This window comes from Microcebus murinus, chromosome 1 (assembly GCF_040939455.1).
Source record: "Microcebus murinus isolate Inina chromosome 1, M.murinus_Inina_mat1.0, whole genome shotgun sequence".
NCBI lineage: Eukaryota > Metazoa > Chordata > Mammalia > Primates > Cheirogaleidae > Microcebus > Microcebus murinus.
The window spans coordinates 1,852,092-1,880,004 of NC_134104.1; the positions used below are offsets into that span (position 1 = coordinate 1,852,092).

Sequence of the window (27,913 nt, forward strand, 5' to 3'; positions counted from 1 at the left end):
GGGGCTGCTGCCCTGGGGCCCGGGGAAGGAGACGGGCCCTGTGGGAGGGCTCTGAGGCCCCTCACTTCCCAAAATGTGGCCCTGCCTGCCCGCCTCGACCCGGGCCCTGCCCAAACAGGGCAAGGCCAGGACAGGTGCGCTGAGCCACAGGGAGGCTTGGGGTCTCAGGGCTCCAGCCGGGTCCCGCAGGTGCACGGGCTGCTCTGAGTGGCGGGACAAGAAACCTCCACGGGGGCAGCATTGGGGCGGGGGTCCCTGGGGACCTCCATGCTTGGCTGGGGGTCCCCACTCAGGGTCGGGGGACGCGGCTGTGGTCAGATGGAAGGGTCCCAGTCTGATGGAGGAGACAGGGCACAGCCAGTGTGCATGAGTGGCTTCAGCACTAGGCATTGCCTGGGTGGCTTCTGGTGTTGCCCCTGCCCCCCCCCCCCCCCCCCCCCCCCGCCAAAGCTGGCTGCATGGCGCCAGGCAGGTCCCCTCCCTCCATGAGCCTCTGTCCCCTCGGCATTAAGGAGCACGTTTTTCTGGGGACCCGGCTCCAATTCACCCTCTGCTTCCCCCAGGTGCTCTAGAAAATAAAGCTGCAAGGAAGGCCGCTGAGCCCATGGACGGAGACCCTGGGGGTGTGGGCCCCGGGAGCTCCTGTCCTTGTGCTGCTCACCGTCTGGGTAGGGGACACCCCGAGAGGCTTTCCTAGGACTGGTGACAGAGGCTGAGGGTGGGCATGGCTTGGAGGACATTCAGGAAGGCTCCCTGGATGGGTATGGGGTGGACAGGAGCAGAGGTTCCAGGTAGACTCAGCGGGGACAGTGTCCCAGCAAAGCATGGGCAGGCGCAGGGGCCTGGGGCCTGCAAGAACGCTGCCCCCATGGTGGCCCGGCAGGACACCGCCTGGGGGGTGGACAAGCCTCCGTGGGAAGGCCTGTCCCTGCCATCAAGCCAGCAGGGGGACCCTGTGTGCCAGCTGCAGAGAACCACCAGGGGACTTTTGGCAGAAGCGGTGGCCGGGCCTGTGGTCACCAGGAGGTCACCTGGCTCCCACGGGGAGTGTGGAGTGTGGACTCCGGTGCAGGAAGCAGCGCCGAGATGGGATGGGACGGGGGAGGGGAGGCAGGCAGGACAGATGGCAGAGTCGGTGAGGGCTGTCACCAAGCGGTCCCTCCTGGGAGGGCTGTGCTGGTGTACGGCGGGGCGCGGAGTCCAGGGTGGGAAGCGGGGTGCGGTCCTTCTCCTGACCTGGGGTCCACTTGGCTCCTCCTGCCTCCAGGCCTGGGGACCCCGAGATCTGCACATACTGACTTGCTCCAGAGCAGTCGTCTGGGTGCTTGGGAACAAGTCGTGGAGCGAGGTGGGCATGTGGGATCGGGGACGGAGGGGTGGCCGAGGTGGTCAGCCTAGGCAGGTGCTGGAACGAGGTGGGGGTGGTGGGGCAGGCGGGGGCATCTTGGAGAGCCAGGGCCCGTGTGAGAGGCATCAGGCAGTGCAGGTGTGAACATCTATGCTGCCCTCTCGTCTCGTCCCGGGGACTCTGAGCTGGGCGCAGGCCCCCTCGCTGCCCACCCGGGCGCAGTGAACGTCGTTCCAGTCCTGCCTGCACTGTGCCTCCCACAGACCCCAAGAGAGACGCCCCTTCCTCCCGCCCCCACCCATGCTGGGACTCAGTGATCCCCCTGAGAGGCACGTCCTCTCCCCCGGCCCGGGGTAAGCTGCCCGCTGATCTTTCCTGCTGTCTCCATGGCTGTAAGTTTGCATAAGCTGGAGTCACCCTGAACCCAGCACCGAATGTGACTCCTGCCCAGTCTTGGGAATGGTCCCTGGTACAGGGCCGGGGTCTCCGGAAGGCAGAGCTCACCAACACGTTCAGTGCAGCCCCTGGGCCAAAGCTCCAAAGTTCATGCATAACAGCTCCCGGGGTGCCACGGAACCGAAGCGCAGGGCTTTGGGGTGACCCGTACCTGCTGCCGCCTGGCAGCTCAGCTCCCCGCTCCCCTTCCAGCCAAGTCACCCCTGCAACCTGGTGGGTCCCCTCCCCGGTGGGTGAGTGGTTATCGAGGGGCGCCCCAGACAAGGGGCACCTGTCAGGGGAGAATCACAAGCTGCAGAGCAAGACCGAGTCTGCACCTCACTTCCCCCAAACATCCCGAAGCCCTTGCAAGCTGTGCCTGTGTTGTGGGCCTGGGGCCTGACCACCGTGGGCCTCGTCACCCAGCCTCTTGCTTGGAGGTCGAGGCAGAGGCTCCTGTAGAATTCTGGACTTTCCAGCACGCTGCGGGGCTTTCCGTCACGGGCCCTTGCCGGCAGGTGACCTGGATAGAGCGGCCACGGCTCGGTGGAGGTGGCCTTGTGACACAGCCCCTGGGGGCGACGGGGGCTGGGGCCTGGCCTGCCTGCAGCGGGGCCCGTGCCTTTTTGAGGCGAGCCTCCGAGAGGCACCCCCGGGCATGACAGCTCTAGGGCAGTAGCGGCTCCAGCCTGAGGCTTGGCGTCCCCACCTGGGGCGAGAGGTCAGGGCAGCCCTCCCTCCAGCGTCACCGTTAAACCGTCAGACACGTGGTCCTGCCTGCGATTCCATTGCTGTGTCTTCAGAGCCCTCCTGTCAGGTCAGGTCAGACTCACTGCTGTGCCCATTCTGCAGGTGAGAAGGCCGAGGCCCACACAGCAAGGACCTGACCAGAGTCAGGCAGCCATGGAAGGGCAGAGCCACGATTTGGACCTTGGTGGACGGAAGGACAGACGGGCTTTACATCTGCACTCTTGGTGTATGGGATGCCCCCAGGTGGCCTCAGGGGACCCGAGCACCGGCCAGTCCCCAGCCCCCTCGGCCTTGCCCAGCAGTCCGGCGTCAGGAAAGGCTGCGGGTCTCCTGATAACATGTCACCGGGATGCTAGCGTCCTCTGGGCCACCCACTGGCTGGGTGACCCTCTCCGGGCCTCAGTTTCCCCACTGTAGAGAGGAAATTGCTTCCACTTGCTGAGAGTGGAGATGTCATTGCAGACGGGGGTCTGGGTAGGGGCGGGAGCTCTGCACACTGCCAAGCTCGGCACCCCTGCTCTCCCCTCCTGCCCACCTGGCCCCCAAACGGCCCCACTGGCCAGGCCTCTGCCTGAGTCCCTCTTGGACGCTGCCGTGGGCGCTCCTCCTCATAAACGCTCCCCGAGGTCCCGGACAACGTGGGTCTTCTCAGGGAACCAGGGGCAGTGTCAACAGAGCTGCCCACCTGCCCTGCAGACTGGCCCCCAGCCCCCATGGGCCTGCCCGCTGCCTGCAGGGGGCGCCGCAGCGCCCCGAAGCCCACCTGCCGTGGTCTGAATGTTTGTGGCTCCCAGATTTAAGTGTTGAAATCCTCTGCCTTAAGGTGACAGTGTCAGGAGGTGGGGCCCCTGGGAGGTCACTAGGCTGTGAGGGCTCCGTCCTCTGCATGGGATCGGTGCCCTGGGAAAGAGGCCTTTCTGCCGGTGACCCAGCGGGCAGCCGCCCCAGACGCTGAGTCTGCGGGTGCCCTGACCTTGCACGCCGGCTGTGGACCTGTGCACGGTTTCTGTTGTTTATAATCCCCCAGTCTGCCCTCCCTGACTCGATCAAACGCCTTTGCTCACCCGGCCTCTCCTCCCTCGAGTCTGGTGCAGAAGGGACCGCAGTTCCTACGGAAGCAAAGGGTGACTTGGGGGCAGGCTCTGTACCTGCAGGGGTGCCAGGCCAGGTGCCCCGAGAGTTACCTGCAGCATTGGGCGTGGCAGGACGCCCACCTGGGACTGCCTGCCCCTCCGCCGGGGGCCACCTGCTTTCTGTTTTTATCCCAATGGGGTCAACAGCCCCTCCCTCACCAGGTACAAGTAGCAAAGAGCCTAAAATCGGGAGGGAGTAGTGATGGCAGGGTGCTGACCCCAACGGGGCACAGAATGGCCTTGGGGTCTGCAGCAAATGGGGTCTCCCATTTGGATCAGCATGTTCTCCTGTCAAGCTAACCTGCCAGCGGGCTGTGGCCAGGCTGCTGCTGTAGGCACCAGGGCGACCTTTCAACTTGGGAGATGCCCAGCTGCTCAGTTTTTTCGCCTGCACATCTTCCCTCATGCCTTTGGTGTCAAGTCTGAGGACTCTTTGCCCAGCCCTAGATCCTGAAGATTTTCTCCTGTTTTTTTTTTTTTTCTGAATGTCTTGTAATTTTACATTTACATTTAAATCTTTGTGATGCATTTTGAGTTAATCTTTATGCAAGGTGCGAGACCCAGGTTGAGGCTCTCTACACCCCCCCCCCCACGGATGTGCGGTTTGTTAAAGGCTGTCCTCCCTCCAGTAAATTCCTTTCACACCTTTGTCAAGACTTAGCTGGGCATTAACTCAAACAAGGACGCAAGACCGACACCTAAGAGCAAAAGCTATAAAACCCCGAGAAGGAAACAGAGGTAAATCTCCACGACCGTAGATTTGCTAGTGTTTTCTAAGACTCGACACCAAAAGCGTAAGCAACAAAGGAACAAATGAATAAACTGGACTTCAACAAAATCAAAGGTGTTTGTGCATTGAGGGGCACTGTCAGGAGAGTGAAAAGGCAGCCCAGGCACGGGAGGGAATGCGTGCAAACCGTGATTCTTTTTTTGGTTGTTTTTTTGTTATTTTTTTACATTTTCTTTCTTTCTTTCTTTTTCCTCCAGAAGCCTCTAAACATTTGGCACAAACCGTGATTCTGATAAAGGTCTAGTGTCCGGAAGCCACGGAGAACTCTCACAATTCCACGGCAAAAAGGCACTTCGAGCGAGCCGGGCAAAGTGCCTACACAGACATCTCTGCGAAGAGGACACACGGATGGCCAACAAGCACATACGACGACATCAGCATCATTAATCAGCAGGAAGATGTAACTTAAAACCAAAAGAGATACCGCTTCACACCCACGAGAATCGCTGTTATCAAAAAAACAGAAAATAGCAACAGCCGGTGAGAACCCCGCGCACGCCGATGGGAATGGGGACGGTGCAGCCCCCGTGGGCAACTGCCTGCCAGCTCCTCAGAACGTTAGGTAGACAATCGGCGATTTCCCTTCTGGGGATACACCCTAAAGAGCTGGAAGCAGGTGTTCAAGCAAAACCCTGTAGGCAAATGTTCACGGCAGCCGAGGAGAGGAGGCAGCCCCGGTGCCCATCAGCAGAAGAGCTGATGAACATGGCCCGGTCCAGCCACACGAGGGAGTATCGTTCCACAACGAAAAGAAACGGAGCACGACCGCGAACCTCAGAACATCACACCAGGGGAAATAAGACAGACGCCCATGACTCCATTTACATGGCACGCCCAGGACAGGCAGATCCGTAGAAACAGAAAACAGATGGGTGGTTCCCAGGGGTGGGCAGAAGGCAGAAATGAGGAGGGACTGTTTAATGGGTGTGGGGCTTCCATTTAGGGTGGACGAAAAAGTTCTAGAACTAGACAGTGGTGAAGGTTGCACCTTGTAACGTACAAATTACCACTGAATTTTAACTTTCAGATGGTTAAAATGGTAAATTTTATGTTACGTGAATTCATCACAATGCAAATTAATTAATTAAAAAGTCAGCTGGATGGAGTACTGTTCAGCTATAAGAAACAACGGTGATCTGGCACCTCTTGTATTTTCCTGGGTAGAGCTGGAACCCATTCTACTAAGTGAAGTATCCCAAGAATGGAAAAACCAGCACCACATGTACTCACCAGCAAACTGGTATTAACTGAGCAGCACCTAAGTGGACATACAGGAATAACATTTATCGGGTGTCGGGCAGGTTGGGGGGCAGGTGATGGGTATATACACACATAATGAGTGCGAAGTGCACCGTCTGGGGGATGGGCACGCTTGAAGCTCTGACTCGAGGGGGGAGGGGGCAATATATGTAACCTTAACATTTGTACCCCCACAATATGCTGAATAAAAAAAGTCATGTGGGCCTATCTGTGTGGGTCTATTTCTGGGTTCCTTGTCCTGTTCCATGGGTCTGTGTGTCTGTCCACCCACCAGTACCACACAGTCTAGATCACTGCAGCTATGTAATGAATCTGGAGACCCAGGAAACTGATTCCTCCCACTTTTTCAAAATTTTACACATTTGTTTTAGCTATTCTATTTCATTTGGATCTCCCATATAAGTTTTAGAATAATTTTTGTCTGTATCTGTTTTAAAAAAAAAAAAAGTCTTGCTGGGATTTTGATAGGAATTGCATTAAATCTGCATATCAGTTCAGGGAGACCTGATGTCTTTATGGTGTTGAGTCTTCTGAGTCATGAACATTTTATTAGATCGTTTTTTTTAAATCAATGTCTTATCATTTCAGCACACCAGTCCTGTAGGCATCTTGTGTTGAGCAAGTATAAACAGTTTTGTGTCTTCAATTTTGGTATCCACATGTTCATTGTTAGTACATATAAAAACAAATGTTTTTTGCACGTTCATGTTGTATCCCACAACCTTGCTGAACCATTTTTATCAGTTCTAAGACTGTTTTTTAATAAATCTTTGGGAGTGTCAACAAAGACAATTATGTCATTTATAAATAGGGACTGTTTGATTTCTTGCTTTCCAATCTGCATGCCTTTTATTTCCTTTTCTTGCCTTATTGCACTGGCCGGAACTTCCTGCACCATGTTGAATAAGAGTCACGGTGTGGGCATTCTTGCCTCATTCCCGATCGTAGGGGGAAACATCCAGTCTTTCCTTGTGAATTGTTTATTTTTTGTAGGTGCTCTTTAGCAAGTGAAGGAAATCTCTGTCTATTTCCATCTCTCTGGGAGTTTTTATTATGAATGGGTGCTGAATTTTGTCAAATTGCTCTTTTGGCATCAGTTGATTTAATCCTGTGATTTTTCTTTTTCACAAAGACAAAAGGTTTCCCACCTCCCCTCACTACCGGCGAGAACAAAAGTTAATTATTAAAGACAATTAGATTCATACAGACCTCAAGGTGATATCAGAGGCACCTACATTAGTAAACTAGCCTTTGTCTGCCATGTGTGTGCCTTTCCCCAAGTTGCCCTCCTAGACATTCAAAGTTCTTTTCCTTTGTCTTGGCCCTTGCCTAAAAATCTACTCTTCTTTTGGAAGATGCTTTATTAGCTGCAATTCCAAGTCACCTCTTGGAGAACTATTCCTTCTCTGGTGTCTCCCACATATATGTAACATATACATGCTAACAAAGTTCTATTTGTTTCTTTTGTTAATCTGGTTTTTGTTACAGGAGTCCTTTGCAACTAAAAATTTATGAGATGAGAGAAAAACATTATTTTTCTTCTCCTACAATGAGCAGAAGGTTTTAATTCGGATGGCGTTCAGTGCACCAGTTTTTCTTTTAGGATCAGTGCTTTTTGTGCATCCCCTAAAAAGTCTTTGCCTACACCCCCCCCCCCGTTCACACATGTACTCTCTTATGTTCTAAAAGTTCTAGAAATGATATCATTTACTTTTTTAAAAAATAAAGAGACCTCAAGGATGTGGAAACAATCCAAGTGCCTGTCAATTCACGAGTAGACTATTAAAATTTGGTATATGTATACAACATATACAATTCTTATAATTAATTACTCAATTATAAGAAATGACAGTGATCTAGCACCACTTGTATTTTCCCGGATTGAGCTTGAGCCCATTATCCGAAGTGGGGTAACATAAGATCTATCAGAAAAATAGGGTCCACTTGTACTCACCACCAAACTGGTACTGACTGATCAACGCTATGGTGCTCACATGGTAGTAATATTCTCTAGGGATGGGGTGTTGGGGGGGGTTAACTCACAACTATTGTGGGGGGAAGGGCATGTATCTAACCCCCCCCCCGTGAGGGAGAGGCAATGATATAAAACGTAACCAAAATGTTTATACTCTCACAATATCCTGGAAAAAAAATCATTGGATATTTGTTCCAAAATAAAAATGACGTGGTTTATGAACTAGTAAATTTAAACGTTATTATAAGTAGATTTGAAATATTAATAAAATAAAATTAAAAAATACACCTCATTTTTTAGAGCAGTTGTAGGTTCACAGCAAAACTGAGGGGGAGATACAGAGATTGCCCACGGACCCCAGCCCACGCGTGCACAGCCACCGCCATGATCTACAGGCTCCCCACAGCGGGACGTTTATTACAACCCGTGGACCTACAGTGGCACATCATGGTCACCCAAAGTCCGCAGTCTGCATCGGGGCTCACCCTTGGTGTTGCACATTCCGTGGGTTTAGACGAACGACAGTGACGTGTGTCCACCACTGCAGCGCCACGCAGAGCGGCGTCACTGCCCCACACGTCCCGTGCGCTGCGCCTATGCCCGCCGCCCTCCCTCCCCCGGCCCCCGGCAACCCCTGACCCTTTTACTGTCTCCATAGTCTTGCCTCTTCCGGAACCTCGAGTGGCTGGAATCCTGCAGTCCGTGGCCTGTTCGCACTGGCTTCTGCCACTTGATAAAATGTGTTTAAGGTTCCTCTGTGTCTTCCCGTGGCTGCGCGTCTTGTCAGTGCTGAGTGGTGTTCCGCCGTCTGGGGCGAGCAGTCTGCTCACCCATAGCCCCCTCGGGGCATCTCGGTTGTTTTTCGTTTGTTTGTTTGTTTGTTTTTTTTTTTGAGACAGAGTCTCGCTTTGTTGCCCAGGCTAGAGTGAGTGCCGTGGCATCAGCCTAGCTCCCAGCAACCTCAGACTCCTGGGCTCAAGCCATCCTCCTGCCTCAGCCTCCTGAGTAGCTGGGACTACAGGCGTGCACTACCACGCCCGGCTAATTTTATATATATACATATATATATATATCAGTTGGTCAATTAATTTCTTTCTACTTTTATGGTAGAGACGGGGTCTCGCTCTTGCTCAGGCTGGTTTTGAACTCCTGACCTTGAGCAATCCGCCCGCCTCAGCCTCCCAGAGTGCTGGGATTACAGGCGTGAGCCACCGCGCCTGGCCCTGGAGGGACTTTTTAAAGGACTTGTTCTCGTGTTCTCTGGGAAGACGGCAAACACAAGCCTTCATGCCAAGTGGGGCATCAGGCTGCGGTGAGTGGCAGCAGTTCCGACGCAGGGATGGGTTTGTCCCTGAGTGAGCTGCGCGGCGCAGGCAAATCCAGCTTGTGGGAGGAGGCAGGCGATCAGTGCACATTTCAGAGGCTCGGGAGGACGGGGAGCATTTGATATGTGGTCTGGAGGGAGCTGGATAATCAGTTGCAAAACTCATGTCAAACACCAAAAATAGGCTGGGTTCGGTGGCTCATGCCTATAATCCTATCACTCTGGGAGGCCGAGGTGGGAGGGTCACTCAAGGTCAGGAGTTCTAAACCAGCCTGAGCAGAAGTGAGACCCCGTCTCTACCAAAAACAGAAAGAAATTATTTGGCCAACTAAAAATATATACAAAAATTTACCCGGGCATGGTGGCGCATGCCTGTAGTCCCAGCTACTTGGGAGGCTGAGGCAAGAGGATCGATTGAGCCCAGGAGTTTAAAGTTGCTGTGAGCTAGGCTGACGCCACGGCACTCACTCTAGCCTGCGCAAACTGAGTGAGACTCTGTATCAAAAAAACAAACAAACAAAGAAACAAAAAAATAAAACACATTCCAATTGGAGTAAAGATATTAAATGATCTAAGTGACAAAAAGGTGAAAAAACAAGAAATAAAATTCTAAAGGAAAATAAAGGTGAGTGCTTATATTATCTCAGAGTGCAGAGGAACTTTTTTAAGTATGGTAGAAAAAAATGAAAACTATTACCAAAAAAAGTCTAATATTAAGCGAGGCACAGGGGCACGCACCCGGAGTCCCAGCGACTTGGGAGGCTGACGCGGGAGACTCGCTTGAGCCTGGGAGTTTGAGTGAGGTTGCAGCGAGCTGTGATGATGCCACCAAACTCTAGCCAAGGCGACAGAACAAGACTCTGTCTAAAAAAAAAAAAAAAAAATGGAACAGAGAAGACTGACTTACTGACTTCATTTTCGGTGAGAGATTCGCTCCGCAGCTCAGCGGTGTGAGGGGCTGGAACCCCACACCATTGCACGGCTTCTGCTCTGCAGCTTTTGAAGGGCGAGCCACGGAAATGTGTGGCCCAGGCACAGATGATAAGACTGGCGTTTCTCACAACGCAATCTGCACATCACAGTTTTAAATGCACCATAAAGGGAGTAATTCTTGCCCAAGGAGCTTGGGGGGAGCGGCCGGTTATTGCAAGGAGTGAGCAGACACGTCACCACAGCTTCCTCAGAGACCGCAACTCGGAGGGAGGCGCAGGGCCTGAGCGCGGTGTGTCCGAGGCCACGGGAGTGGCAGGCGGCTCTGGATCCGGCTCTGCTGGGAAGGCGGCAGTGCTTTGATGGGGTGTCGGACGCCCGCACCTGGGAGCAGGGTGATGCCGCAGTCACCTGTGTCAGCCGGGAGGGGGAGGTGTTTGGTCATGTCTATGGGTGGCACCATGACCTCGGTTTTGTCTGTGGGAAACACAATTTGGAAGCGGTCTTTTTTTTTTTTTTTTAAGATGGGGTCTCACTATATTGCCCAGTCTGGTCTTAAATCCCTGGGCTCAAGCGGTCCTCACACCAGAGCAACCCGAGTAGCAGGGACACCAGGCATGAGCCACCACCGCGCCTGTCCTAGAAGTGGTCTTTTCTTCTTCTCGGGCCTTGTCGTGGTCGTGAGTGGCTTGTCAGGGGAGCAGCAGGCAGGAGCTGCCTCTTCCTCTCCCCACACTGAGGCCCCCACTCCATCAGTGGCTCCAAGAGCTGCAGGTCTGGGTGCAGGGGGTGCAGAAGTGTCTGAGGACCCTCAGTCCCGGGTCACCGGTGGTCCTCTCGGGGTCAGGCCAACACAAGGACTCATGTCACTTCGAGCTCCCACGGCATTTGTCTTCACAAGAAGAGTGAACGTTTGTCATTCGTTTATTCATGCACCCAGCAAATGTCTGGGAGCATCACCACTGCACCCCACAGTCAGGGCACGTGACTCAATTTGGCCCCCGGAAGGTGAAGGGGCCACCAGGCTCCCTTCCCCCGCTGTGACCACGCCCTCCGTCTGCCCCGCAGGTGCCCTGCAGCTGGCCATGGTGGTCAGGAGGAGGGGCGGGACATAGGCCTGTGGGACATCGGCCTGTGTTGGTGAAGCCCTGAGACCCAGGGGTTGCTGGCAGCTGCAGCCCGGCCCCCGCCTGCCTGTCCCAGCCCCCTGCAGGGAGTGCTCGAGAGTCCTTGTGGGCTGTTCTGCCGGCTTCTGGGAGGCTTTAGGGCCTGGCCCCCACCCCACCCTCCCCATCCCCCACCGCCACCATGTGTGCGGGTCTCGGGCTTCCTGGGGCGTCTGGGGGTGAAGCCAGAGGTGCCCTGAGCCCAGCGCCAGGGGCCCGCATGGAAGGACGGTCAGCCTTGCTAGCCAAATAACAGAGAAATGAGCTCCCCGCTCCCACCCTGCGGTTCCGTCTTCACAGCAGCTGGGCAGGACAGAGAGGAGGTGTAAATCTGTCTCTCCACTCACCAGCTCCCCGCCTCCCGAATCTGTCTCGTAGCCTCAGGGGGTCCTGCGGGGACCCTGGGGTGCAGACCCCAGGCCCCAGCTTCCTGCCCAGAGCCCTGTCCCGGGGGTGAGACGACATCCCCGGCCAGGAGCCGACCGCATTTTGGTTTTTTTAAAATTTTTAAAAATTTTTCCAGCATATTATGGGGGTACCAATGTTAAGGTTACGTATATTGCCCTTGCCCCCCTCCCCCCTCGAGTCAGAGCTTCAAGCGTGCCCATCCCCCAGTCGGCGGGCATCGCACTCATTATGTGTGTATATACCCATCCCGTCCTCCCCCTCCCACCCGCCCGACACCCGATAAATGTGATTCCTATGTGTCCACTTAGGTGCTGATCGTTAGTACCAATTTGCAGGTGAGTACATGCGGTGCTTGTTTTTCCCTTCTTGGGATACCTCGCTTTATAGAATGGGTTCCAGCTCTCGCCAGGAAAATACAAGAGGCGCTGCATCACTGCTGTTTCTTAGAGCTGGACAGTACTCCATGGTGTACACAGACCACATTTTATTAATCCACTCATGTATTGATGGGCACTTGGGTCATTCCCACATCTTTGCAATTGTGAATTGAGGTGCTCCGACTGCATTTTGGAGACAACCACGTCTCCAGGGGCAGAGAAAACCGGGCAGAGGAACAACCTGTCGCCTGGCGGCTGCTGGGATAACTCCACCAATGACTCCACGGCTCTGCTCCAGCTGCTCGGCCCCACCTCTCGGCCCCACCTCTCGTCCCCACCTCTCGGCCCCACACAGGGCCCCTCACTTCTCTTTCTCTGCCGCGCCACCCAAACCCCCTTTCCCTTTATTTCCCTTTCCTCCCTCCGACTCTCTCTCTCTCTTTCCTTCTAAAAGGATACAATTATTTCTGCACTTTTACACCCCAGTCTCCCTGTGAGAGATTTTCCCCACCCCGCCCCGCAGAGCCTCGGGCTCATCTCAGGGTCTGATCCTGGTGGCCTTGGGGACCGACCTGGTCACCAAGAGCCCCAGCCACAGTGGGGTGCACAGGGACCATGAGGTGCCTTGTCCAACCACCCTGGGCGGAACCTTCCGGAAACTTCTCCCAGGGCCAGGAACACCTTGGCTTCCAGGATACCCGTCCCTGCAGTAAAAACTGTCCCTTCCTCAGAGGTGGAACAGGCCCCGGACCCCCCCTTTCCACTTCCGCTGGCAGGCGCCGGGACAGGGTGGTCCTGGGGTCGGGGACGGCCAGGGGCCTGCCCCCAGTCCCTGTGGCCGTTTCTCCTTAGAAAGCAAAGCCAAAGGGAGCGAGGGAAGACAGCTTGAATGATTTCACTGTCATCCTCAGTATTTTCTGCACTCCTCTTGTTTTCATTAAAAAGACAACTTTAGAATAGTTTTAGTCAGAGAACAGTTGAGAAGCCGGTGTAGACGTCCTGTAAGCCCGGGGACCTGCACCCTAATGCACTCGGCTACACCCTGGCTGCCCTCACGCCCCAGCGTGCTGCCTACTGCCACCTGCACCAGGAGCCAGGCCTCCCTTCCCCCGACGGCCCTCCCTGTCCCTGCTGCATCTGGAGCCCTCCGACCTCAATCCCCGCCGACCTCAGTCCCCGCTGCCTCGGCCCGCCGGGCTGTGGCAGGTTCTCAGACTTCCCTGTGTTTCCCTGAGTGGCCCGTGTTGAGCAGGCTGTCCACCCCCGCCCCCAGCTCCCCAGCCCCGCCCCTGAGCGCCCCGCCCACCCCACCGCACCCCCACTGCAAGGGCCCCGCCACCCCACCTCTCACCTCCCCCATCTGCCCTGAACCCCCATCCCCGCTGAGCTCCGCAGGCCCCGCCCCTGAGCGCCCCGCCCACCCCCCTGTCACGCGGCACTGGGGGGGCCCATCCTCTGCACCCCACGCTCCTGAGCCCTGAGCCCCACGCGCCCGAGGGCTCCTCATTCCCGCTGAGCCCCCACCGCCAAGCTCCGCAGGACCCCTGGGGCCGCACTCAGGCCCCTCTGAGGGTGTCCCCTGCCCCGCCGCTGACGCCCCCACCCCCGCATCTCCCCCAGACTTCTCCCCGCCCTAAGGCCCACCAGCTCCGGCCTCCCCCTTGGACCCCCGGTCCTTCCACCACCCCTTTTCTTCACCATCTCTGATTCCATGGCCCTCTCCTCCCCCGGCACCCTGAGCCTGGAGACCCTGGACGGCTGGCACCCCAACCCTGACCCGGACCCGGACCCAGACTCAGAGCCGGCGGGCCACCCGCCCAGCGAGACCTGTGAGTCCTTTCCTCCCCCCTGGGGGCCAGGGGCAGAGGGAGCCGGGCCTCTGCCTCCCTTGTGGGCAGGCACCATGGCAGGCCCGGCAAGGGAAGGGCCAGCCACGGGGGACCCCCAGCCCCTCAGGGTGGGCACTCCCTGCCCCTCCTCTTTGGGTTGGGACGCTGGGTGTCACTGTGGGGCCGCGCTGGGCCTGCCTGGCAGAGACTGAGGGCTGGCTCTCTCACTTCTGCGTGTCCTGCATGTGCGTGTCCTGCGTCCTGCGTGGCTTCCGTGGCCTGGCGGCTGCCCCAGTCCTAGACCCAGAGGCTGAGCCCAGCGTGGACGTGATCCTGGTGGGCTCCAGCCCGCCGTCCCCCGGGCGGGGCAGAGGTGAGTCCGTCTATTTACCTGGTCGCTTGGGGTGCTGGCCCGGGAGTTCCAGGCTTATAGAATATTCAAGCCAGTCAGAGGCCGGTGGGGGGTCGGGCAGGCGTCCTAGAGCCTCCCCCAGGCTCAGGTGTTTCACACACCAGGATCCGGTGCGGGAGGGAGGGTGGGGCCCTCGGGCTGCTGAGACTTCAGGAGACACATGCGCGATGCTCCCTTCTTGGCCCTATTTAAGTGAGGAGATAAGAGGAGGAAGGCAGGGGCTACTTCTTACCTCCTTTCCAGATCTCATTGCGTATGAAGTCCAGGTGAACCAGAGAAACATAGAAGGTGAGTGTTTGCACACCTGCCCGCCACCAGGCCTGCTCCGGCAGAGCCCAGCCGTCCTGGAGGAGGGCAGCGGACGCCACCGGTGCCCACTGTGTCCCCTCCCTGCCCTGAGCCCCCACAGCTGGGTTTAAAGTCAGCAGCTCAGCGTCAGCTCGTATGTTCGCAGAGTTGTGCAACCATATCACCGTCTCACTGTAGAGCATTTCGTCACCCCAGGAAGAAGACTGCTCATATCCATTAGCCGCCCCCCCCCCGTGCCCCCTCTCTCATTCCAGGGCAGCCGCCGATCTACTTTCTTTCCCCGTGGATTCGCCTGTCCTGGATGCCGGGCGATTCCGTGTGGATTTTAGGGTCAGCTCGTCCACCCCTTCCAAAAAAAAAAAAAAGCCAGCTGGAATGTCGGTGGATCTGTAGATGCATGAGGGGAGTCTGGCTATTTCAACATTATTAAGCCTTCTGATCCATGAACACGGGCCATCTTCCCATCTCCTTACGTCTTCTTTAATTTCCTTCAACCGCGTCTTGCAGTTCTCAGCGCACAGTCCTTGCCCTCCTCCTGTTGAATGAATGCCTTAGTCCTTGCTGTGTCTGGCAGCACCTTGACACACCTTGCACCTGGGTGTTCTCTCTAGACCTCTGCCTCTGCTGTGGAAGCTTCCAGGTCCACACGCAGCACCCGCTGTTTGAGGGGGGCATGTGTGCTCCGTGCAAGGTAAGCAGGGAAGCGGGGCGTGGCGTCCCCGCAGCCGAGGAGCAGGGAGGGCGCCGCCACACGGCGTCACTCTGCTCCTTCCCAAGGACAAGTTCCTGGACACCCTCTTCCTGTACGACGACGACGGGTACCAGTCCTACTGCTCCATTTGCTGCGCAGGAGAGACGCTGCTCATCTGCGAGAACCCCGACTGCACCCGGTGAGGCCGGGCGCCCTGGGGGGACGGGCCGTCCTCCTCACGGCTGCTCTGGAGCGTGGGGGGTCTTCCTCCCAAAAGGCGGTTTCCTCCCAAGCTCCCCAGTGCTTGATTTGGCGGAGAGCCTTGCCGTGGGTTTGGGGGCAGGGAGCGTCGAGATTTGCATCCGTGGTTTCTGTTTTCCGAGTTAGTGTCGCTGAGACGCGGCTGCTACCGTGTTTCCCCGAAAATAAGACAGGGTCTTATATTTATTTTTCCTCAAGAAGACACCCTAGGGCTTATTTTCAGGGGATGTGTTATTTTCCCCTCAAAGCCTCAGCTTGCAGCACGCACAGGATGGCCGGGACCCGACTGGGGCAGCCGACCTTGTGTGTGGGGCTGCCCGCACCTTTCCGGTCACCTCTGGGATAGTGACTGTCACGATGGGGCAGATGAGAAGGGCTGCTCGTCCTCTTTACTGCTCTGCGACGAAATGCATGGGTTGTGCAGACGCGCTGCATAGCCACGCCCATCGCTAGGTCTTATTTTTGGGGTGGGGCTTCTACTGCGCAAATGCTTAGAAATCCTGCTAGGGCTTATTTTATGGGTAGGTCTTGTTTTCAGGGAAACACGGTACATGAGGGTCATTGCATAGCAGAGTGAAGGAAAGCCCACCCCTCAGGGCTGGGCCAGGACGAGTTCGTCCCTCTGTCCCTGCTCACCACCCTCCGTGGGGGGCCCCCTTCCGTCCTCCGGGCCACCCTTGTGCCTACAGCTCCCCCGGCCTCCAACCGTCTCCCCCGCTGGCTGTGCTGGTCTTGCTGTCGTCCAGAACCTGTGTGTGCAGGGCCCAGAATTCGGGGGCTCAGGAGCCACTTTGAAATATATTGTTACCCAGAAACCCGAGTCGCTGCGTTCTGGCTCAGCTCCCGTCCTCTGGGTCGCCAGGAAGGACGTGTCCAGGTTGCCGGGGTCGGGGCCTTGTCCCCGCCCACCACGCATCATGGAGGCGGACGGGGACAGGGCCCATCCGTGTCCCCGACGCGCACTGGGTGACCTCCGTCGCTCACCGCAGAGCGAGAGCACGCCTCTGCCCCGAGGGCCGCCCCCGCCCCTGCCACGGGAGTGCCCGCCCGTCACTGCGGTTTTCCGTCTGCCTCTAGGTGCTACTGTTTCGAGTGTGTCGATAGCCTGGTCAGCCCCGGGACCTCGGAGAAAGTGCACGCCATGAGCAACTGGGTGTGCTTCCTGTGCCTGCCCTTCTCCCGCAGCGGGCTGCTGCAGCGCCGCAGGAAGTGGCGGGCCGGGCTGAAGGCCTTCTGCGACCGCGAGTCGGTGAGCCAGCGGCCGGGCGGCTTGGGCCTGGGAGTTTGCCTCCGGTGACCAGCTGCAAAACGCTCGTTCGCTCTGATGCCCGGTGAAGCCCCAGGCTCCTGAGCCGACACTTCCTCATTGTCCTCTTTAGCAGCAGATGCACCAGCCTGAGCAAGGGCGAGGCCCCGTCTCTACTGAAAATAGAAAGAAATTAATTGACCGACTAAAAATATATAGGAAAAATTAGCTGGGCATGGTGGAACATGCCTATAGTCCCAGCTACTCGGGAGGCTGAGGCAGGAGGATCGCTTGAGCCCAGGAGTTTGAGGTTGCTGTGAGCTAGGTTGACGCCATGGCACTCACTCTAGCCTGGGCAACAGAGTGAGACTCTGTCTCAAAAAAAAAAAAAAAAAAGCAGATGCGACCAGATGATCAGTTTTTGTAAAATCATCTTGGAGCGGCAGTTGATTTCCTACAAGCCTGGGAATGAGGCAGTGGTGGCGGGTAGGGGAGGGCCCGGAAGGGCTGGCGGGCGTCCTCAGCACCCCCCACAGTCCTGTGCTAGGGAGCACACGCTGGAGCGTCGATGCTGAACAACGGCCCCTGAGGGACAAGGCCAGGAGCCCGCAGGGCTTCGGGGAGCAGCAGCCGGGTCAGGGTCAGGGTCAGGCACCTCCCCCACATCCTCCGAGGCTGAGGCCCGTGGCCTTGCCGGGCTGTGGTCCCATCTGCTTCCACTGCGGCTGGGGCTCTGCCCAGGGCCCCCACTCAGGCAGCCGCCCCCTTCCCAGGCCTGGTGCCTGATCGTCCGGCCGTGTTTGCTGTCAGCCGGGCACCCCCAAGTGCGACCGGCCTCCTGGGGGGGCAGGGGACCTTGGGGTGCGCATCCTACAAAAGAACTGCGCCTCGCTGTCTGGCCTGGAGTCCTGGCAGGGAGGGATGGGAGGGCCAGGTGCATCTCATGGCCAAACAGGACCGACGGGGTGTGGATACTCCCGTGTCCTTTGTCCTCAGTGGGCTCCTCGGTGCTGGGCTCTGGGGCGTCGCTTTGCACGAAGGCCACTAGCGGCAGACAGCAGGGTCCCTCCCAGGGGTGTCCGGCAGCTTTCGGATGTTCCCAGCCCATGGAGGGTGGACGGGGCTGCTGGAGGGACAGGGATGTGGGAACGAGGGGCGAGGGCCGTCACTGTGCCCGGTCAGATTCTCCCGGGTGGAAGACTCGGACACCGAGAGTGACAGGAGTATCTCCTGTCGGGATGGCATCGTCCTCCTTTAAAGTTAGGACCTTCCCCACTCCCCGCTGTCTTTTTGCTGGACACGGCCAGGGCTCAGGTGGAGCTGGCCGTCATGGGGCACAGCACTAGTCAGGACGGGCCACCAGGCCTCAGCAGGTGAGCCTCAGGTGAGCCTCAGGTGAGCCTCAGGTGAGTCTCTGTTCATCCAGGGGAGAATGTGGCATCAGGAAGAATTTTAATTTTAGCTCAAGAGCCCTGTGACCAAGCAGCCGGCACAGCTTCTGTTTTGTTAAATGCACAGGACAGTCCCCTTGAGATGTACAAGACCGTGGCCGTGTGGAAGAGAGAGCCGGTGCGAGTGCTGTCCCTCTTCGGGGACATCAAAAGAGGTGAGTGTGGGGACGCCGAGAAGACTCACACAGGAAGGCGCCTGCACACACCTGGCCCTGGGCCGGCCTGGCCGCACCTGCGGGTGACTTGGGACTCCCACCCAGTGTCCCGGCCGGCAGACACAGGGACACCTGGCCCCCCGCCTCTGGCCAGTAGCATCAGGGCCGGTCCCCTCCCAGCACCCCGCCAAGTGCTGGCTGGCGTCCTCAGACCGGCCGTGTGGGACCTCGCGCCACCCCGCGGTGCAGGGCGGGAGCCTGAGACGCACAGCGCCAGGCCGCGGCCATGGCCCCTCCCAGGCTGGAGGCTCCCACCCGCTGGGCTCTGGCAGCTGGACCCCGCTGCCGTCCTTGGATTTCCTAACCCGGCGGGTGACATCACAGCCCAGAAATGCCTGGTTTCCCAGCAGATCGCTTGGCTTTCCTAAAACAATGCTCAGCGAGGCCAGTTTGTTTAGCTTCCCCCTCCCGCGTGTCCTTGGAGAGAGAGGCTGCTGTCAGTGGCCGGAAAGTGCCCCGATCTGTCCCTGGCCCTTCCGATTCCCTGGAGGGGCCGAGTCCGCAGCAGCCCTGTGTGCCCTCTCACCCCCGCGCAGAGCTGGCGAGCCTGGGGTTTTTGGAGAGCGGCTCTGGCCCCGGCCGGCTGAGGCACCTGGAGGACGTCACGGACGTGGTGAGGAGGGATGTGAGTACCTCGGGGACGGCGGCGTCCACAGGTGCCCGGGAGTGGGGGAGACGCCTCGCCGCGTGAGGGGCAGGAGAGGAGGGGGTGGCGGTGTGCAGGGGAGGGGCGGCCTGGACGCTGCCCAGCTCTGGGGCCTCTGGCCGGGCCAGTGGGGGCGCCCCAGTGCACAGGCTGCCGGGCCCTGCAGCGGGTGTCCGTGGGCCCTGCCCGGCCCAGAGCCCACGGCTGGGTGGTCGGCCAAGCGTCCCGCCCCACACCTGGACACCCCAGTGGGCTGGTTTGCACTGGTGATGGGGTGCTGCCCGGTGGGGGATCGAGCCCGACTCTGCCCTCTGGAACAAAGACTCCATACTCCAACCGAGCAGCTGCCCCCACACCCTGCAAGGGGGTGACGCAGGTCTGGGCCTGCGTCCCCTTCCTCGAGGCCAGAATCCCACCCCTGCGCCGGCTCCTCCTCCTCCCCGGCCAGTTGTGCACGCCCAGGGGTTAAGTCGTCTCCTGCGTGCATGACTTTGGGAGGCGCGGGGACCACGGGCCACGCTCACCCGCTCTGTCCCCCACAAAGCCCAGGCCCGGCCGCCGGGCACCTGCAGCCAGAGTCGGGCTTGTTCACTCGCCTCGTCGGGGAGAACGTGCGGGAGGGACCGCAGGAGTCGGGGCTCACCCTAGAACCCCCTGTCGTGAAGCGACTCCAGGAGGGTCCCAGGAAGCAGGGTCTGCAGGGCCGGGTGCTGGCAGAAGACGGGCGTCTGATTGATGCCTGAGTTACCTTGTTGATCTTTTTTTTTCTTTTTTAGACAGAGTCTCACTCTGTCACCCGGGCTAGAGTGCCATGGCATCAGCCTAGCTCACAGCAACCTCAAACTCCTGGGCTCAGGCGATCCTCCTGCCTCAGCCTCCCAAGTAGCTGGGATGACAGGCATGCGCCACCGTGCCTGGCTAATTTTTTCTATGCATTTTTAGTTGGCCAATTAATTTCTTTTTATTTTTAGTAGAGACGGGGTCTCGAATTTCTCAGGGTGGTTTCGAACTCCTGACCTTGATGGATCCTTCGGCCTCGGCCTCCCAGAGTGCTAGGATTACAGGCGTGAGCCACCTCGCCTGGCCACCTTGTTAATTTTTACTTAAGGAGAATGACACAGGGCTGGAGTCACCGCTGTTAACGCAGTCAGTGTCCCCCGTGTCACCCCAGAGAGGAGGTCTGGGGTCACGTCTGTGGTTGGGAGCGTCCCCCACGGTCTGTGTTCAGGCAGGGTCTTGGCGACTGTGTTTGGTCTCCCTCTAGCTCAGCCGAGGGGTGGCTGGTCCCTGATGTCATGTTGGGTCATTTATGTCCATCCGGGAATGTCCTGCCCGCACTGCAGCTCCCGCTGCCAGTGAGGCTGCTACACCCTGTATGCTCCCCGACAACACAGTCACCTGCGTACTGGGGGGCCGGCGTGGGGCCCCATCCGTGGGCTCCACGTGTGTCCCCGGGGGCCAGTGGTGAGCGAGGGTGGCCCTGGGGCCCTGAGGGCTGGGCAGGGTGCTCCACCTGGGCAGGTAACTCCAGGTGAGCTGCCCCTGGTCTCCCTGCAAAGATAAAAACGTCCCCGGCATGCCCGTGTCCGCAGGTGGAGGACTGGGGCCCGTTCGATCTCGTGTACGGCGCGACGCCTCCCCTGGGCCACACCTGCTACCGTCCCCCCGGTGAGACGCTCGGAGGAAAGGGCTGCGCCGGGCTCCGGTTACGCGCAGTGTGTCCCCAGCCGTCCCCTCTTCTCTCCCTGCCCCACGCCACTCGAGCCCCCTCGGGCAGAGCAGACACTGCCGTTGTTTGCATTTTCAAAGACAGCTTTGTTGAGGCGCCGCTGGCACTGTAAGCTGTCCACATTCGAAGTGTGTGACGGGGTGAGTTTGGATGTAAATACTCACCATGTGCCCATCTCAGAGGCCCGTCGCCCCGAAGACTTCCCTGCACCCCCCAGTCCCCCCACGCCCCACTGCCGGGCGCTTGGCGCAGGGGCCTCGGTGGCCGGCTCGGTGCTCTAGGTCCTGCCCGGCAGGCGCTGTTGGTGCCGCAGCTGCGCCCGCCAGGCTCCTCCCCTCCCCGCTGTGTGGGCAGGCGGGTGTGCACGCCCCGTGGCCCTGGCGCGGGGAGCCCTGCACCCTTGAGGGCTCCGTCGCTCTGGGGGCAGATGGGGTGCGGGCAGGTGCACCCCCAGGTCCTCAGCCCTGCCCTCCTGCCCAGGCTGGTTCCTGTTCCAGTTCTGCCGGCTCCTGCAGTACGCGAGGCCCCCGCCGGGCAGCCCGAGGCCCTTCTTCTGGATGTTCGTGGACAACCTGGTGCTGAGCCAGGAAGATGTGGCCGCGGCCGCTCGGTTCCTGGAGGTGCGTGGGGCCGGGCGAGGCCAGGCGGGGCCGTCCAGCCCACGCTCGAGAGCTCTTGCGGTGGTGGTGGGGGGGAGGATGGGCTCCGCTTATACCTCAGGCTCGGGCTCCCCAAGGCCTCTGGCTGCCCACAAGGGCGGCTGTTCAACTGAGGCACAGATCATGGCCTCTTGGGACACAGGCCCCCCAAGGACGGCCTCGGAGGAGGAACCTGCTGCACACCACTCCTGTGCTCTCAGAACACGGCCACGGGGGTCCCTCCTCCTCCCCCGCCCTCCCTGTCTACACACATGCACACACATGTGCACACACACAGTACACACGTGCACGTTCAGTCACCCATCACACACTTGTGCTCACAGCACGCACACCTGCACGTGTGAACATACACACCCCACACACACCTGCAGCTGAGAACACGCACTCCCACACATATCTGCACGTGTGAACATGCACTCCCACACACACCTGCACGTGTGAACACGCACACCCCACACATACCTGCATGTGTGAACATGCACACCCCACACACACCTGCACGTGTGAACACCCACCCCACACACACCTGCAGGTGAGAACACGCACACCCACACACCCCTGCTGCGGTGCAGCCTCGCTCTGCTTTCCATGCATCAAATCCCGACCATCAGAGCAGCCGCTTTTGGGCTCAGCGGCCCGTCCCAGGGCTGACTCCGGCCGGGTGCTCCAGGCGAGTCCGTGGGTGGCAGAGTCTCGGCCCCAGGGAGGAAGCTCTTCACCCTCTCAGGTCCCAGAGAGGGTCCCAGCCAGCGGCCCCGGCCCACTGGGCGCAGGGAGGGAGAGGACCTGAGGGTGGCACCGTTGCTGGGGTCCGGGGGTCCCAGCTGGAGTGTGGGGGTTCCGGTGAGTGGCTGGAGAGTGAGCCACGTGGCGGGAGGGGCGCGGTATCGGGGCTGGGCTTGCGTGGAGCGGATTCGGCTGCTCGGGTGTGGCAGGAGAAGGGCCGGGCACCAAAGCACCAACTCTGAGGGGCTCTAGGCCCACCGGGGCATCGCCAGCACCGGGCCTGCTGTTCCCTCCTGCAGGGAGGCACGGCGTCTCCCTCACGTCCACAGGCTCAAACTTTCTTAAAATTTTATTTTATTTATTTATTTATTTTGAGACAGACTCTCGCTTTGTTGCCCAGGCTAGAGTGAGTGCCATGGTGTCAGCCTAGCTCACAGCAACCTCAAACTCCTGGGTTCAAGCGATCCTTCTGCCTCAGCCTCCCAAGTAGTTGGGACTACAGGCATGCGCCACCATGCCCGGCTGATTTTTTCTATATATATTATTGGCCAATTAATTTCTTTCTATTTATAGTAGAGACGGGGTCTCGCTCTTGCTCAGGCTAGTTTTGAACTCCTGACCTGGAGCAATCCCCCTGCCTCGGCCTCCCAGAGTGCTAGGATTACAGGCGTGAGCCACCGCGCCAGGCCAACGGTCCTAAACTTTTAAAGAATGTTTTAAATGAGCCGTGCGGAGTCTCCTGGCCTCCCGGTGCCGCCCTCCACCTGCCGGGATCTTTCCAGCAATCCGCAAACCTGAGCGTTCAACTGCTTGGCGCCCGCTGGTTTGCCATTTAATTCACCTTGGAAATCCTTCCGGCACAATGTGCTTTTCTCATTTTTTTTTTTTTTCTTGTAATTTGTTGAGTGTTTTATTTTGTGCAGAGTCTCACTTTGTAGGGACGTGGAAATGTCTCTGTCCCTTCCCTTGTCTCTGGGTGGTGGGAGCCTCCAGGGTGGTGTCCGGTCCCGGCAGTGACAGTGACGTCAGGCTGGTGGTCCTGACCCCGGGGTGCCAGCGGTCCCCCCCCCCCAGGCCGAGACGGGCTCTGAGGTCGGTGTGGGTCACAACGTGGTACATCTCACCATGGCGGGAGGTTGCCACGGAGTATTAATTACTTTTTAGAGCATTTTTATCAAGAATGGCTGTTGGATTTTGTCAAATGTTCTTTTCAGTATCTATGGAGATATTAGAGCATTTTGCTCTCTAGATCTATTATTAAGATATCATTTTGTAGTAGATTTCCTAGTGATAAACCATCCCTGCATTCCTGGAAGAAGTCCCCCAGTGGTGGGGTATCATGTCTTTAACGTACTGCTGGGTTTTGTGGAAAAGCGTTTCGTAGGACGTCCCTGGGCAAGTGCGAAGGGCCGGCACGAAGCTGTCCTGGTGTGAGAACTGTGTCAGGTTTCGGCGTCAGTGCTACATTTGCTTCCTAGAAATGCTTGGAAGGTTGGCAGATCTCTCCCGTGAAACTGTCGGGATCGGCAGTTGTTGTTGTAAAGTTATTTGGCGGTGAAAGAAACGGAGAGAGAGAGAGTGGGGCCAAACAACGTAGCTTTTCTGATGCTCCATGGCGAGGTTCGCAGGTCCCAAGGAGGGGGGCCCGAGAAGTTGTGCCCATTTGGAGGGGGTTTGGGACTTTATACTGTTTGGAGCGGGCTAGGGACTTTTGTCGGGAAGAGCTTGGATTTTTCCGCTGTGACCTTCAGCGGTTATTGAGAAATAGGAGGGGCTTGCAGAATTTGCGGAATCCAAGAACCAAAACTTTCTTATCTGGATGAATGACTAGGTGTGGTTGTTCTCAGCGCGGCCTGGCAGCTGTCCTTGGCAGGTCTGGTCTCGTGAGCCTTTTCCTTCTTGATCTAGGGAGGGGAGGGGGGCCGCCACCAGCCTTACCATTGTATTATTTTAAAGTCATAGTGGCTCTTCTACAGAAACCGACCTAGTAAGATTTTCTGTCTTTTCTGGGGTTAGTTTTCGTCAATTAAGCTTTCCTAGAATGTAATCCACACAAAGCTTTAGAAACTTTTTTCATAATTCTCTTACTTCTGTTTTGGTGGTTATTTCTGCTTACTAGGGAAACTGGACATTTTTAAGACTCAGACATGATGCCACGTGATGGGGGTGGGGGGGTCAGGTTTTGGGAGTGGCACTATTTATCAAAACCCTATTGATAAGTAATCGTGGGGCCGACCGAAAAGCACGGTTTCCAAACCCGGCAGCAGCTGTCAGCCAGTGAGGGTGGGCGCCGTGCCGTGGTTCTGGGCTGCACGGCTCGGGTGGGTCTCTCCCTCTCCTCCCCCTGCCAGGTGTCTGTGTGCAGGGGTGATGTGTAGGGGAGGTGGCATCCAGGGGCCACCTAATGGCAGGTTCGGGGACCGGTGGCCTCTGTCCTCAGCCCCCTGCCCAGCAGTGGACGGTTCCGTGCCTGGCCCCCCTCGTCCTTTCCTTCTGGGGCGTCCAGAGGGCCGGGGACCCGGGGTGGAGGCAGCGCCTGGCCCCTGACCATCAGAGCGGCTGAGGTGTCCCACTTTGGGAAGCCCCGTTCTGCCAGGAGGGCCTCATCTCTGCCTGGGACACACTCCCCTCGCCTCCAGCCAGGGGCTTCTGCGTCCTTAGCGGGACGCACCCCCACCCCGGAGGGGCCCACCCCCGACGCAGGGCGGGGCCGTCTCCGGGCCGCTGGGCCCGTGGGGTGGAGAGTCTGCCAGGTGAAGGGTGTAGGGCAGCACGTCAGGGTCTCCTCTCCTGAGGTGACTCATAAGAAAAAGGCGCGTGACCTGTGGTCACTGCAGCTGAGGGTAGCAGGTGTGGTCGGCCTGGAAGGTCTGCCGGCCGTCCCCGGGCCAGACGGGGCTGATGGCCGAGGGCCCCGAGGGTGGCAGCTGCCGTCCCGGCCCGTGGCCCACAGCCGGCCCTCCCCCCGCAGACGGAGCCAGTGACCGTCCCAGATGTCCGTGGCGGGACCCTCCAGGACGCCGTGCGGGTGTGGAGCAACGTCCCGGCCGTGCGGAGGTATGTCCCGGCACACGGGGGCCCTGCGAGGCTGGGAGGGACACCGACCAGACCCGGGGGTCCCCAGGACGTGGGGACACAGCAGGGCACAGCGGGGTGGCCAAGATCCCTACAGACACCGCAGCTCGGGGAGGCCCCTTCTGCCCCGGCCCCTCGCTGGCCCTGCCCGGGAGCTTCCGGGGTCTCCTCTCGGGACTCTGCAGTGTCCCTCGTCCTGGACACTGGACACGTGTCACACAGGCTCACGCGTGCTCACTCACGTGCGCACGCCCCACAGTGCACGCCGGGGCTGCACCAACCTTCTTCCGGTCCCTGAAGCCCACCGTGCCCAGCCGCCCGCACCCTGCCGTGCCGGCATGTGCCCACCGGGCGTGCTCTCGGGAACCGGCCGTCCCCAGGCCTTGAGCCCTGAGCACACGGGCCTGTCCCCTCGCTCCTGCACCCCCCGGGCAGCGCCGTCACGTGCACTCGTGAGCAAAGGCAGAGCGCGCTTTCTGGGACTGCCAAGTCGTGTCTCCTGAGATTGACTTTCTGGAAGCTTCTGCCCACTCGTCTCCCCAGTTCCAGCATTTTCCCGGTGTGCGGCGTGGCCGGGTCCTCCAGCCTGGCACCTGCAAAGGTGGCCGCCCGCCGGGTGCGCTCCCCTGGACCCCCACGATTTGCGTGTGGGTGGGGCCGAGGCAAAGTGCTTTTCCAGAGCCGCTGCTTTCCCGCAATCTTGAAGCCTCCCACGCCGGCCCCTCCCCTCAGCAGCCCCGGACCCCGGCAGGCTCCTCGGGCAGCCGCTCTGCCGAGAAATACTAATGATGGCACAACGTAGGCGTCGTTACGTGGCGGTGCAGCCCAACCCAGGCACAGGGAGCTGCTCCCTAACAGGCACCCCTCCTCTCTGGCTGTCACCCTAGAGCTGCCACACCTGGTTGCACCTGCCCGGTTTGGCTGGGACCGACAGCTCCTTCCTCCTGGGCTCTGGGCCCTGGGCACAGCCCCTTTCTGAGCAGGGCCCCCAGGCCCCAGGGGCTCCTGCCCACTGTCCCCCAGAGCTCCCCACTGGGTGCTGGGTGCACCCAGACCGCACCCCTGGGGTCGCCTGGCTCCCGGTAGGAAGCTGGCAGCGGCTCCTTCCCACGGTTTCCCTTCCAGGCACGTGTGCGTCTTACAGGAAAGTGACAGACACACTCACTGAAAGTGGAAATCATTTTGCCCAGATAACCGGCAGGCAGCCACCGTCACGGGGGGCAGTCAGGGACAGCCCCTCGCTGCCCAGGGTGGGGTGCAGGGGCAGTGCTGGGGAGGGGGCACTGCGTGTCTGGCACCTCACTCGTGGCCTGCACCCCAAAGCAAATGGGGAGATGTTCCCGGAGTCCAGTGGGCGCCTGGGAGCACGGGACGGTGTCCGGCACCCCACCTCGAAGCCAGTCCCCCACCAGGGCTGGGGCTCGCAGCCCCTGGAGCTCTGGACGGCCTCAGCCTGGGGCTCTTTGTTACGTTGGGGTTTCCTGGGGATGCTGGTGACACTGGAGGAGGGTTTGGCCAGCCTTCCATGTCTCGCACCCCATGCTGAACGTGGCCCAGGGTCCGGTCCTGGAGACCCTGCCTGCCACCCCCAGCCTGCTTTCCACAGCACCATCCCTCCTGGGGGGTATGGGGGCCGCTGTCCCCTGCTGTCCCCTGCTGCCCAGGAACTGCCTGTCCTTCCGCCTGGGCTCCTGGGTGGTGGACCTTGGACCCCCGGGGATGGATGAGGCCAGCGGCTCCCTGCACCCCACACGGGAGCCCCCCGGGTGGGCCCCGAGGTGGGTAAGGGGCTTTCTTTGTCCCTGGCAGCAAGCACTCGGCCCCCATCTCCGAAGAGGAACTGTCCCTGCTGGCTCAGGACAGGCAGAGGGCACGGCCGCACCCCCGGACGCCGGCCAGGCTGGTGAAGAACTGCTTTCTCCCCCTGAGAGAATATTTTAAGTATTTTTCAGCAGAGCTCACTTCCTCTTTGTAAATGAGTCACCGCGCCGTGGAAAAGACAGACTGACTTTTCCTAGAACTTTCCTTGCATTGTCTGCTTTTTCCTCCTCGGATCATTATTTTATTTGCTTGCTTAACTTTCGGTGTCTTGTGGTCACTCCAGACCCATCTCCTGTTCAGTTCTGAGCCGCCGGGTCCCCCCACCACGCTGGCCCGTGGGCTGGGCAAGGCGCCGTGTGGCTCGTGACAGGACCCCGTGTTCTGTGCCTGTTGGTCTTCCCGAAAGCACTTCTGTGCTCCAGTGGAGCAGTTAACAATATATTCCTTATACGATGGCGATTGGCCCTGACCTGGTGTTTTGGTAGGTGGGCTCGTCTTTCCTTCCAGGCCACAGGACTCACGGGTGTGGGGACAGTGACGACCGGGGACACTTTACAAGGACTTGTGGCACAAGTCCCCTGCACATGTGTGGCTGGGCCCTTCACCACCATCACTCCTGTCTTAGCCCCGTGAAACACCCGGACCTTTGCGAAGTCCAGACACGAAACCCGGCCAGCCACGGCCAGCTGCACAGCCGGCACAGAGGCCTAGGCAGGTCCACTTGCAGAGTACGGAGCCCTGTGACCCTCCTAACCCCGACAGAATGGCTCGTGGGAAGCAGGGTCCTCCCGGCCCCCTGCAGTGGGGTTGCGTGAGCACGAGTCTGGCAGGGAGCACCACCACCCGCAGGCTTCAGATCGTTGTAGGGTGTCCCCCAGGGAGGTGCCCACCCAGCCAGACAGCCCCGCAGGGACCCAGACTCCACCTGCCCTGGGCTCTGCCTCCAG

General features: G+C 59.0%; 1 protein-coding gene across 1 annotated transcript; it reads left to right on the plus strand.

The window, feature by feature from the left end:
- The first annotated feature begins 73 nt into the window (after window positions 1-73).
- DNMT3L (DNA methyltransferase 3 like) lies at window positions 74-27,165 on the plus strand. The gene is made up of 17 exons (XM_076004655.1): window positions 74-134; window positions 564-668; window positions 2,302-2,458; window positions 12,420-12,605; window positions 13,535-13,725; window positions 14,021-14,098; window positions 14,381-14,425; window positions 14,701-14,776; window positions 14,954-15,137; window positions 15,224-15,336; window positions 16,476-16,647; window positions 18,163-18,250; window positions 18,847-18,935; window positions 20,549-20,624; window positions 21,166-21,305; window positions 25,042-25,127; window positions 26,955-27,165. Exons 1-17 carry the CDS (start codon window positions 74-76, stop codon window positions 27,118-27,120), a joined length of 2,013 nt encoding a protein of 670 aa, XP_075860770.1. The 3' UTR covers window positions 27,121-27,165.
- Window positions 27,166-27,913: the final 748 nt, after the last annotated feature.